This window comes from Pyrus communis, chromosome 3 (assembly GCF_963583255.1).
Source record: "Pyrus communis chromosome 3, drPyrComm1.1, whole genome shotgun sequence".
NCBI lineage: Eukaryota > Viridiplantae > Streptophyta > Magnoliopsida > Rosales > Rosaceae > Pyrus > Pyrus communis.
Genome location: NC_084805.1, coordinates 19,982,849 through 19,995,873, shown reverse-complemented (window position 1 = coordinate 19,995,873; position 13,025 = coordinate 19,982,849). Strand labels below are relative to the sequence as shown.

At 36.8% G+C, this 13,025-nt stretch overlaps 3 protein-coding genes across 3 annotated transcripts; 2 read left to right on the top strand and 1 right to left on the bottom strand.

Moving 5' to 3' along the window:
- The first annotated feature begins 1,869 nt into the window (after positions 1-1,869).
- On the top strand, positions 1,870-4,084 carry LOC137729281 (scarecrow-like protein 23). The gene is made up of 2 exons (XM_068468156.1): positions 1,870-2,784; positions 2,995-4,084. The coding sequence occupies exons 1-2, from the start codon at positions 1,987-1,989 to the stop codon at positions 3,739-3,741; spliced, it is 1,545 nt and encodes a 514-aa protein (XP_068324257.1). The 5' UTR covers positions 1,870-1,986; the 3' UTR covers positions 3,742-4,084.
- A 217-nt stretch (positions 4,085-4,301) lies between these two features.
- Positions 4,302-9,680, bottom strand: LOC137729282 (uncharacterized). Its single transcript, XM_068468157.1, has 12 exons — positions 9,511-9,680; positions 8,924-9,099; positions 8,577-8,672; positions 8,167-8,270; positions 7,441-7,640; positions 6,791-6,913; positions 6,622-6,710; positions 5,655-5,760; positions 5,480-5,577; positions 5,060-5,305; positions 4,887-4,967; positions 4,302-4,657 (listed from the first exon to the last, which is right to left on the bottom strand). The coding sequence occupies exons 2-12, from the start codon at positions 9,029-9,031 to the stop codon at positions 4,643-4,645; spliced, it is 1,266 nt and encodes a 421-aa protein (XP_068324258.1). The 5' UTR covers positions 9,032-9,099; positions 9,511-9,680; the 3' UTR covers positions 4,302-4,642.
- Positions 9,681-10,922: 1,242 nt separating this feature from the next.
- Positions 10,923-12,638, top strand: LOC137729246 (large ribosomal subunit protein eL14z). The gene is made up of 4 exons (XM_068468115.1): positions 10,923-11,135; positions 11,432-11,561; positions 11,667-11,779; positions 12,315-12,638. The coding sequence occupies exons 1-4, from the start codon at positions 11,031-11,033 to the stop codon at positions 12,369-12,371; spliced, it is 405 nt and encodes a 134-aa protein (XP_068324216.1). The 5' UTR covers positions 10,923-11,030; the 3' UTR covers positions 12,372-12,638.
- Positions 12,639-13,025: the final 387 nt, after the last annotated feature.

The following is a 13,025-nucleotide window of genomic DNA, read 5'->3' as shown; positions in this document are numbered from 1 at the left end:
TAGTACTGAAGGATATGGTCCAATCCAACCCAGAAAAGCAAACAAAATTTTGGAAATAATTTATTTAGGTCTGTCGCAAAAAATGTCTTATCCTGTGGGCCAATATTTTTAAAATAAAGAAAAAAATTTATTATTATTAAAGAGATAAACGGGGAATTCGATATCATTGTGAAAAATGAGAAGTTTCAAACTCAGAACGCATTGGAAGAATTCAACTCTCTATCTATTAAGATATTAAAAACAATTAGAAGCAAAAAGTTTCAAACATACCTCTAAAATCTCAGGACCGGCAGTTGAGACAATCCAATTATTTGATGAAATATATTAAAACAATTAAAATGAAAAAAATAAATTAAGAGCAGCCATCGATCATTAACGACTGCTTGATGTGTTTAGTGGGTTAGTTGTTTCTTTCCTCACCTTCTTGATTTGCAATTTCATCTCCATTATATTATAAGGAACTTAATTAAGCACATCATCACTTGTATAAGAAAATAATATGAGTTTTATAGCTCAATGACAAGCAATTTTTCATGCTTACCTACATAATTCAAAACATATAACGTTTGCGATGTAAGGAACAGAACTACTATAGGGTTGCCCAGCAGTTGGGGTGAGTTTCAAGCCTATATTTCACTTGTGTTGGGTTTGATTCCTAACGCTGGTAAATCATACGATGATGGCAGGAAGAGGTTAAAATGCCTATGTGAATCTTTCGGACTCTCAAAAAAATAGCACTGTCGTGGCTTCGCCACCAACTGATCACCGATTTGAAAAGAAAGGAAAAAAAGATGCAAGTAACAGAACTAAGTAATTTAGGTTACATATATGGATAGTGAGAGTGACATAGATTCAATATATATAACTAGAACATCTTAATTAAATATATACATTTGCCAAATCGTTTAACTTGTAAATAAAGCAATAACATGTAATGTTCTAAGAGTGACATTCTAATATTTTATAAACTAACTCTTAATCTGGTATATTGTTTCTCTTTTCATTGTTAGAAGAGACCTTAAAGTCCGAATTCTTCCTCCCCATTGATTAGTTAAAGACCAGAATCTTTTATACTAAAGCTAAAAAATCAAATCTATCAAATGCATAGCTAGAGTATATTTTTTCCTATTTTGCACTCAAATTTGAATATTTATCCTTAATTTTATAGGAATGTACATAAGAAAAAAAAGAGTGTACAATAATTTATTTCTTAAAACGCGTATTGATTATTGTTTTTAAACAAATCTGAAAACACATAATATTATTAATGAATTTATTATTGTTTTTACACAAATCTGAAGGTATCATCATTCATGATGAATCAAAATACTTAACAACCAAATAGACATGTAAAAAAAAAAAAAAAAAAAAATGTATACGTTCAACAATAAATTAGGTTCTCATGCCTCATTTTTTTATTTTCATTAATTGAAATCTTTTTTTCTTCCTCATGTTTTATTCCTCATGTTTTATTAAGGTCTTTTGACTTTGGTTCATGTCATTATTTAAACATAAATTATTTACATGTCATCATATGTCAATTTTAAAACTAAAAAACTTATTAACCATTTCCAAATATATCTTTTTAGTATTTTTGATATATTTCTATCTTAATTCGTACTCTTTTTTTTTTCACCAATATTATTTTTAGTTTTAATTTGTACCTATAATTTTACATTTTAATATGTACCCATATTTTAAAATTTAATCTGTACCGATTTTCTTTTTCTGAATGACCCTATATTCTATCAATTTGTATAATTAATATATAAGAAAAATCACTACCTGGGTTACGTAGGTCTTGGCTTGTAGCATGTTAACCTCTTCTGTATGTCTTGGATATGCCGGCCATCCCTTCCATGCCAAAATTCTGCTATGTCATCGCCCAGGACTTTTTCTTTTGGCCACCACCTTTAAAAATAAACTCCATCTCCTTACCACCACCTCCCCTTCATTATTTTCTTCCTGCCCAGCTTTGCAATCTTAATGAAAGCAGAATTTGAAATGGCTCACGGGACTGTCAACATAATCCAATCCCACGAATCCTGGATTAATTATCCCAACTCTAATGTTACTGGCTTCGAAAATAATCCCATCTCCAATTCCAAGCCCGTCGAAAACCGGTTTATAAACTTGGAGAGGAGTGAGCTCTCTCAGTGGGTGGAGCACATCACGAAACAGCTCATCGACGACTTGCCTGAACCCGCCACAACCAACACGGCCTCCGCCGACACGTTACAGACGTCTGAGGACTATTTTGTCCCGTCATCACTTTCCACCGATTTAATTAGTCCGAGGAAAGTACCACGGAGAAGCTATGGCGAGCATGAGCATCATGAGCTCCAATGGGGCAATGAACTTCAACTCCATGCAGATAATAACGACGTAAGAGCAAGAGGAGGGAATAATATGAGTAAGCTCGATGAGCATGGCTTAACCCTAATCACCCTCCTCTTCGAATGCGCGGTTGCCATCTCCGTTGACAACCTCCCCGAGGCCCATCGGATGCTCCTCGAGCTAACCCATATGGCCTCGCCGTACGGGCCATCATGCGCTGAGCGAGTGGTGGCCTATTTCGCCAAGGCCATGGCTAGTAGGGTTGTCAACTCATGGTTAGGCATTTGCTCCCCATTGGTCAACTACAAAAGCGTTCATAGTGCTTTTCAAGTCTTCAACACCATCTCCCCTTTCGTCAAATTTGCCCACTTCACTTCCAACCAAGCCATCCTCGAGGCCTTTCACCACCGCGATAGGGTTCACATTCTTGACCTCGACATCATGCAGGTATATATGGTTCGAAATTTCGATAGTACCGTACGGATAATACTTGCCTCCTTCCATTAGAATTAGACATTAATTCCAATACAGTCCGGCCAATCATGTTTAATCTCATATGTATTTAATGAGTTATTTTTTTATATGTATCCAACTGTGATTTTGCATGAACGAGTTGTTTCCCTGATGTTAGCTAACATCGATATATATTGTTTGCAGGGTTTGCAATGGCCAGCCTTGTTTCACATTCTCGCCACACGCATGGAGGGTCCTCCACACCTGAGAATGACCGGTGTGGGCACATCATCGGAAATTCTTTTGGAGACCGGCAAGCAGCTCTCAAATTTTGCTAAGCGGCTTGGACTATCATTCGAATTTCTTCCCATTGTAAGGACAGTTGGCGAGGTAGATGCTTCCATGGTGCAAGTACAGCGAGGGGAGACCCTCGCCGTGCACTGGCTGCAACATTCGTTGTATGATGCGACGGGCTCCGACTGGAAAACGTTGAGACTCATCGAAGAACTAGCACCAAGAATTGTCACATTGGTAGAGCAAGACATGTCACATAGTGGCTCATTTTTGGACCGTTTTGTTGGGTCGTTACATTACTATTCGACAATGTTTGATTCACTAGAATCATACTTGCCTAGTGACAACCCTAGTAGGCACAAGGTGGAGCATGGTATGTTTTATAGAGAGATCAACAACATATTGGCGATTGGAGGCCCGGCAAGAAGCGGCGAGGACAAATTCCGGCAGTGGAGGAGTGAACTTGGGGCAAGAAGTGAGTTCATGCAAGTAGAGATGAGTGGGAATTCAATGGCACAAGCACAGTTGATATTGAATATGTTTCCTCCTACACATGGGTACAGCCTTGTGCAAGGAGATGGGACTATTAGGCTTGGGTGGAAGGATACTAGTTTGTATGTTGCTTCTGCATGGACTTGCTCTCATGCTTCAAGATAGCTAGCCAGTTTTTTATACAAGCGATATTGGAAAGGGGCCTAAGGGAATATCGAACTTTAGATTTAGGCTGTAGGAGCAAAAGCTCTTTACTGCTTGAATTAGAGGCTACTCGCACAATTACTAGGTCTTTTTTTATTGGGTTTATATGGTTTGTTTTTTTCCTTCTTCTCGTGAAATGGTTGGTCATTGATTGTACTAATTTGGGGGTTGGAATGTTTAATTACCCTTTGACACTCAATACAACTTCAAATTAACAAGCGTACGTGTACTTTTGTTGTTGTGTAACTACTTAGTTGCATATGACATTTTTTGTACTAGTGTTACAAATTAGCATGTAGTCCAATATCCCAATAGATAGAGTGTAAAGTTTTACCCATGCGTCCCAAGTTCAAAACTCACCCTTCCCCTAAATCCTTTAACAATTTTGTCAAAATTCTACTTTCTAATTTGGTAAACAATTAAGCTCCTTCCTTGTAAACCAAGATGCCCACATTACCCCAATTAAGTTTCCAATGTCCATACGAAAAAAAGTTAAATGCAAAGCACCATATTATCATGCATTGAATTTTAAACCACCTCTCTTCCGAAGTATTCTTTTATAAAGAGCAGAGTCTGTGCCTACGCACCCAAAACAACCAAAACTCCATCAACGATCGATCGAATTCCTGTTATTAGGTCGAAAATGTCGTCTTCAAGAATTGCCCCTTGCATGTTCTTGTTGCTAGAGAGAGAGAGAGAGAGAGAGAGAGAGAGAGAGAGAGAGAGAGAGAGAGAGAGCTAACTAGAAGGAAAACATAACGAAAAAGTGACCAGAAAATTGTAGCTGGTTGCCCGTGTCACCAATTCACCATCACTTGGGTGCAAAATTTCGATAAACAAAGTTGATAGCCCGGGAAAACATCTATGACTTCACGGTCTGCAAGAGTAAAAGGCGAAGAAATCCTTCAGTTTATAAATTAATGAAAGAGCCTCCTCTACCATGCTCACTCTTCTCTATAAATCTTTTGAAGAAGCATTTATCTGGAATTTATTTATGTGTTTTCTTTATCTGGAAAAGAGGAATTATAATCAAGTTTTCGAAAATCTCACAATCCCTAAATTAAAAAAAGTGCCCTGCTTATGCTTTGCTTTAGATGGATACATACCTTCAGGTACTTTTTGTGAATCCTCAATGCCTCGTTACATGCCTTTTTAGCATCCAGATTTCCGGTTATGTCACCTAAGATCTGGAGACCAATACGAGATTAGTGAACACAAAAAAGTAACATGAATTGCATTGGAACATGAGAGAGAGAGAGAGAGAGAGAGAGAGAGAGACCGAGACAACATCATCTAGACCCTTAGCTTCCTTTAGAAGTTGCTTATTTTTGGTCTCAAGAACACTTGCAACAAGAAAGACAGAAAGTGCACCATGCTGTTCCGTGTATCCTGTCTTCACAATGTTTCTCTCGAACTTTCCATATTGCTTTAGTTCTTTGTCATTTACATTTGGTGGTGTAGCACCACCATTCGGAACTTCATACGATGAGAAAATGTTTGGGTTGTATTCCATGGCCCACATCAGCTGAAACCAATCTATTACCGTCTTAAAACAAGCTTATGAAGAAAAGCAAAGAAAAAAAATACCCCTTAATACATTGATTACATTGAGATTCACAAGACATACAGTTCGAATTCACATCAGAAATCGACAGCATGAATCCACAGTATGGCAAATAGGTAACGTCTTCCTACTCACCTCCCAAAGATACAATGAATCCACAAAGGAAAACTCTCTTCGGAACAGGACCATTAGCATGCGAAAAGCAAATAAATACTCCCCGCCATCTAGATCATCTGTCAATAAGATTGAAATGGAACTTTAGCTGAGTATGAAGGACCTGCGTCACTGGACTGCACAGAGCAAGTATTACCAAGGTGCTGATGAAGTTTAGGATCAATAGTTCTGATTACTTGGGAGAGTGTACCCAGCTGAGATTGCACCCCTATCGAACTTGCACTGCACCTAAAATTCTCTCTCTGTTTTCGAAACAAAAGCAGGAATCTGAATTATACCCTAACAGAAGCATATCACAAGCACAAATCATCTAACAAATCATATAAAATAAAATTTGTCAGAGGTAAATAATAAAAAAGAACAAGATAAATAATCAGCCCCGAGGCCCCCAATAGACAACTTAACACTTCGTATCTTCTTGTTATGCATGATCTCTATCAGAAGGGAATTAAACACACCGTCGATGAAACTAGATGATCATGTTGGAATCCAATCCAGTTCAGCAGAACAAACTTAAAAACTCCTTACCACTATAATCTAAGGCTAATTATGCCACATTTAACTTGACTATAAGTTTAAGTGTTGATTTAACCATTGAAACTTGACTACTTGATCTGACTTTTGATGCCTAATGCTGAATCATGTTGCCTTTATTTACTAGTGCAGCGCCTGACAGATTCAGCACAGCCAACGTTCATGTACCCGCTGACTAGAGAACCTCAGCTAATTATATCGTTAAGCAATCCATTTACAATGTTTTATGGGAAACAATTTCCAAGATACCTTCTAGGTCTGCCAATCATCCATCTTGATTCTTAAAACCCTCACATCCATTCTTGGTACACCTTTCTCAACTGTCCATTCTAGTCTACATGATGAATTTGAGCAGTCAGGACTCAGTCTACAGGAAGAATAAAGACAACCAATATTGCTCATGCTAGTCAAATACTAGATCCCAGTTTAAACTGGTCACAATATACTACCTGTTCGGAATCACTCATAACAAGTTCATGGACAATGAACAGCAACAAGAGGCAGTCAATACTGTTCTATCAAAACAAGCAACCAATAATAGTATCATCAAGGTGAGAAGGAAAACATACCAGCCTTCGCATGGTACGTTCGAAACACCAATAGGCATCTGCTTCATTTTCAATAAGAATTACCATTGGCGAGCATATATCATTCATTCCTGTCAAATGTGCCCATTATAAATGTCGCTTAATACTGTTCAACTTTAATGGAATATCACTGAGATTCAGAAACATTCACCTTGAACATAACCAATATCATTGTCCACCCAAGCATAAACTGAAAGAATGTCCCAAAGTTTTGCCTGATTAGCTTGACTCTCATAAAAGACAAGTGTTCGATCCGTGCGAGCAACATCCAAACCTACAAGCCAAATCCCCCAGTTGAGTAATCACTTCTAATAGTTAACATAAGTAAAAATAACCATAAGATACCGAAATAGATAAAGGTTCAGAGCTTATAGTAGTGAAAAAGAAAAAAAAATATAATCGTGAGCACATGGTAAAATAGCCATAAGATAATCAAATGTGTATGGTTCATAATTTGAGCAATGAAAACAGTTAAAAAAATCATTGAAAATATCATAATAATCAAATATACATGCTGTGCATTCGTACATGAATAAAAAGTGTAAAGTATTTTCCTCGAGAAAAGAAAAACAAGTGTCAAGTTAAGGTAGTTTTCTGGGTTTTCTTCCTTGTGCATAATAAGTTAAGAGTGATTTGTTAATCATTTTTATTGAAAGAAAACAGCCACAAACAGTGAGAACAACTGTACCATGAGAGCAACAGAAAAGTGAGATTGTGTCGAGTGGTAAAGGGTAGGTTGGGTCTTCAGTTTACAATTTATCCAAATAATATAGTTTTGCAACACATGGAACAGATATGTACCAATTTGATGCAAGAAAAGCTTCCACTGAATCACTTTCTTGTCTGAAGAAGCATGGTTTGAAGCCTCTCTGATATTGCCATTTGCTGACTCTTCTATGGGTTGGCCATCATCCGTGATGATTGGTGTTGTAAGAAATTTTCCACTGCCAATAACTGGAACCATCTCCTGGCATTCAGCTTTCAATCTGTTATACTGCTCCCTAAAATGGCACGTTAAATATTAAGTCACCATATTAAATCAAAATAAAGAATGTAAGATGGAATCGATGGACAGCATGCCAATAGGACTTTTTTGTTTAGGGAAATAATGTAAGAGGAAATTAGAATACGAAAAACAACCTAGCAATGCCAACTTGACTAGAAATAAAATCTTTACCCCTTCTAAGCCTCGCTAACCTCACATTTCACCAGCACCCCTCTTTATCTACCCAAAAACTACAGCACAGGCTTAGGTCTAACACCAAAAACCAAGCGAAGAAAAAGAAAAAAAAACGTAAAACCCCATCTCGTAACCATCCATGCCCCCAAAAGATATTACTCTAGAGCAATCCAAAACTTAAAGAACCAGGATCTTTGCATCGCTCCAGCATCATGAGGTTATGTTCATATTGAAAATATCTATGTGGATTGAAGTAAGAGGAGTTTCATGGTTGCTCCATTGATTTTGATGACGATTAAATTAGAGCCATCCTCTACATATTAGATTGCAATAAAAAAATGTATTACCTCCGGCACTGCCTGAGCTGATTTCGTTCATCGAAGGTGCTATTTGGATCAAAGCAACCTAACAAGAACTCCCAAACTACACCTTTGATTGCAGGATGGACACCCTAGTATAACAAATGAAGTTAGAAGATATATACTAAATATGTTACGCATACAATTTGAATTTTGAGTGCACCAAAAGGAGCAGCATTACATGGTGTATCTAACCCCAGCAAGGCTAAAAATCATCTATGATGTGTTTGCTGTATCCTACATGCATTAAAATTTAACGTCTACATTTTTTTTTTCTATTGTTGGGGACACAACTCAATAACACAAGTGACGAAACACACGCAGAAACACAAAACAACCCCCCACCTCCAACAATAGATCCTAACGAAAACAGAAGTTACAAATAAACGAATGGTTACCCCTCGTTGGATTCGTCTAAGCACTTTAGCTATATCCAAATGACCATCTTCAGAGAAGGCAGCATGCCATCTTCTTTCACTAAGAGTTTTCCCCGCCTGCAAAAGTTGATACTTATAAGCAGGGATCACACATGCTTAGCAGGAGCATGACACACCGGTAAAAGTACAAGAAAGTAATCATGTTGCAATTCAGCATTGGTGGTGCAAAACCATATCTTTTCAATGGAAAAACTCTAGAAATTATCTTAGCAGCAATAATTAAACTGTTCCATAAGGTGATTGAAATCAACTGTGTTAGACAGAACTAAAAGATAAATTAGCAACAAAATGAAGTGAAAAGGGCGTACCCTGAGCCTAAAGTGTGTCTTCGGGATGTCAACTTGGCATTCTGGTCTAACAGGATAGAAAGCATCCAACTCAGCTGTTGAAGCTTTCTTCATAAAAAACAATGCCATTCTCCCTCACAACCAAGCATCCAAGATACACCAATTCAATCGCCTTTGCCTTTTCTTTGTCCAGACCCCTAATTTCAAGTACAGCGTCAGTATTATCACTTAAACATAAACACTAAGAAGATCACATATACTCGAAAACGAAACGAAACAAACATACGGGATCATCCCACAATACATCACCACCGTTTATCACATACCCAAAATACCAGATTTCCCCAACATTATATCATCTTACATAATCTCCATCTCCAATGCAAAGTTTTCACATTTCAATATCTCAAGACAATCTAACAGATAAACCCAAAATACCCTTTGCGTTCAATGATTTAAACATTTAAACATCCCAAGATTAAAACTTTATGACAAAAATCCCAGATACAAGAGAACCCCAGATTCACATATCTTGTTTATGCTCATCACGTAGTTTCCGCACATCAAATGCATTCAAAACATTCTAAAAACATGTAGATTTCTAATACCTTCAGTAACTGTGGTAGAAATTCAAATTAGGATTGTAATTGCTGCAACCCCTATGAGCTTTTCTTTGAGATGGTGAAAAAAAGTTCACACAGATTGGAGAGAAAGAGAGGTGGGAGCGAAGAAAACGCAGGAATATTATAGGAAAGGAAGAAAGATTGGCATCCATTTTTGCTTTAACGGTAAATTAGTTTTTTCTTTTATACGAGCCCTTTTTTGGATTATAGTTATAGCCGGAAGCGGCGACACACACACGGGGACCCCCACCATTCCAATGGACGGAAAGGAAACCGTCTAATTTTTTAAGAGCACCAATTTGCCTTCATGTCAAATTTTCCGTCAAATCGGACGTTGTTTTGTAACTTTGCTCATCTAGGTGGTGAAAACTATACAAAATAAAAAATAAATGGATATAAATTTGACGGTTCAAGTTAATCAATGTACGAGGTTCAAAACTAAATTGAAAGTTGATAGTACAAATAGAAATATGGTTATGAAATTTACAATGTCTTGTTAAATCTTTCCCTTAAACAAGTTACTAAAGTGTACAAAAAAAATGTTAAAAGATCTTACAAACTAAAGAAAATTGATACATTTTAAAATTTTACATACCAAAGAAAATGTTTACATTTTAAAATATTAGGGAACCGACCTAGAAATCGAGGGGTACAAATGAAAAAAAGATGTTTTCAACTCAGTATTTTTTGAAGAAAGTACTTCAAAAGTTTTTGGAGTCCAAATTTTTTTTTCTTTTTTCTAAAAGCGTTTTTAATCATTTTAAAAGTAAAATTAGTCATTTTTAAAATTTTCTCTTCAACTAGTTATTAAAAATTAAGTATAAAGAAGCACTGCCACTAGTATGACCACAAGCTATTTCCAAAAAAAAATAAATAAATAAAAAACATTAAAATTTCTCTAAAATGATACTTTATAATGAAATAACCTCCTTAAAATCCAGAATATTTTGATGATAACTTTAAACCAGTAATGTACTGGAATAAACTCTATATTATAAATGTTATACTTTTTCTTAGTCCCACGGCTCCACATAATCTTGTTACCCAAGAAATCCTATTTAGTAAGTACAACGTTCAATAAAGACAACATAATTATAATTGTCAATGAGAACAAAAATATGCAAGAAATAAAATACATGGCGTCCAATCCTATTTAGGAAATATAAAATTCATTAAAGATAAATAAATCGATATATAATACTTTTTAACTACACCACTGTCAAATAATAACATTCCTAAAAATTGGTTTGGACCCAACTCAACTGTGTGAAGGAGGACTTCATTGTAAAAAGAGGAACATATAAGGGTACAACAGAAAAGATAAATTTTTCAAACATGGTAACCAATAAAATTCACGATTGTAGAAATTTCCTCGACCGCAGCGGATTCCCGCTCAGCTTGAACAAAACCCTATTTCTTCACAACCCAAACCCTAGCTCTCTACTCTTGCCTCTCACTCATCTTCTCAGACTCCTCTGCCGGATTTTTTCAGATCCTCTGGAAAAATGCCGTTCAAGAGATACGTGGAGATCGGACGAGTTGCTCTCGTCAACTACGGCAAAGACTACGGCAGGCTCGTCGTCATCGTCGATGTCATCGACCAAAACAGGGTATGTTCTGGCTTTTATTTACGCATAATGCCGGTTTTCCTCAATGCACTTTGCTTCAAAGCTTTCTGCCTTACGATTACAACGCCGAGTAAAATAATGGGTATGTGTTTGTTTAATCAGATTTTTCATGAAAATATTGTAAGAAATTAATCAGATATTGTGACATATTATATGAAATTAAGCAGAGTTCTGATGAAATTTTACAAGAAAATAAGCAGATTTTGAGTTTATGTAAGTAGATTATTCTGTATTAATTATTTTTGCAAGGATTTGACAGCTTGCTGTTTGTTTTGCAGGCTCTGGTTGATGCACCTGACATGGTGAGGACACAATTGAACTTCAAAAGGCTTTCGCTCACCGATATCAAAATCGACATCAAAAGGGTTCCGAACAAGAAGACTCTGATTGCTGCAATGGAGGCTGCTGGTGAGTTTCGACTATTGAGTGAATATGGAAAGATGAGGATTTGAGGCGTATCCAATTTTATTTTGTTACCAACTGAATGGAGTTTTTCCGTAATGTGGTTGGCAGACGTAAAGAACAAATGGGAGAAGAGCTCATGGGGCAGGAAGCTGATTGTGCAGAAGAGAAGAGCTGCACTTAACGATTTCGATAGGTTTAAGCTCATGTTGGCAAAGATCAAGGTGCGTTATTAATCTCTCATTTTTCCTTTCTAAAAACTGAACCTCTTGTGTGTTTAATTTCTAGTTTTGTATGTTCATAAGATTTTTATTCCATGTGTGAGAAGTTGACAAAAACCGTTGAGGGTTAGGCTTTCGGTCCTTACCTTCCCTTTTTCACACCAAATGCCGTACATGCTTTTTGGCTGGCAGTGAAAAATTCATCGAAGTTAAGACACTGCCAATTAGGTATCACTAGCTTCTAAAATCTGGAAAGTTTATGCCGGGCTTGGCCTTTGCAATTTCTACCGGCAGCTAAAATCATTTTTTCGGTTCTGTTATGCATGATTTACAACTTTCAATGGGAAAAAATTGCATCCTGGCTCCTAGTTTGTAAGAGCATGAATCTTTTGATACAAAGTGAATAATTGAAGTTTTGAAAAACCCCATCTGATGACTGCCTGAGTCTCGTCTTCTCTCTTTACGTGTCTATGTTGGTAATTCGTTCACTGGTTAATTTGTCTTTGTAAAATGTTGTTTTATTTTTGTGTATGTACAGAGGGCCGGAATCATCAGGCAGGAGCTGACGAAGCTCAAAAAGGAGAGTGCATTCTGAACGCAGTCCTGTTAACTTATTTCGGCGAGTTTATGTTTTGATTCGCAGAGGCGACGGGAGCTTGGTATTTTGGTTAGTCACAGTTACGCGTGGAAACCAGCCGCAAAAGATTATCTTTGTAAACCATGTGGGGATTTTTGTTGAAATGAAACACCTTGTGGGGATTTTTGTTATGTGAAATCATAGTTTTGATTTTGTAAGACATGCTTGATCTGTGAAATTGCCGCTGATCTGAATGTGAAATTTCCAAATCAGTGAATTCTACTTCGTCGATGGATAAACCCCACTATATTCGGAACACCGCTTGGCTCCTTACCTTATGTGACGCATCGTTCCTCCTCCCAAAATGGACCCTTTCTCATAATTAGAATGTATATAATCCTATTCTGGTCTAGTCTGGTATGGGATGAACTTATAATCATGGAATCAACTCAGATTATAGATTATAAGTTCATCCCATACCAGACTAGACCGGAATAGGATTATATATATTCTAATTATGAGAAGGGGTCATTCAAGCGTATCTAAATAGGCACTATGTTTAGGATCACATTTTGACACTTGAACACTTACCTTGGCAAATTGTGATTTGTCTGCAATGCGGAGTAATGAACATCGAGTACTTCCTTCAAATTATCTCATCTAATGACATGA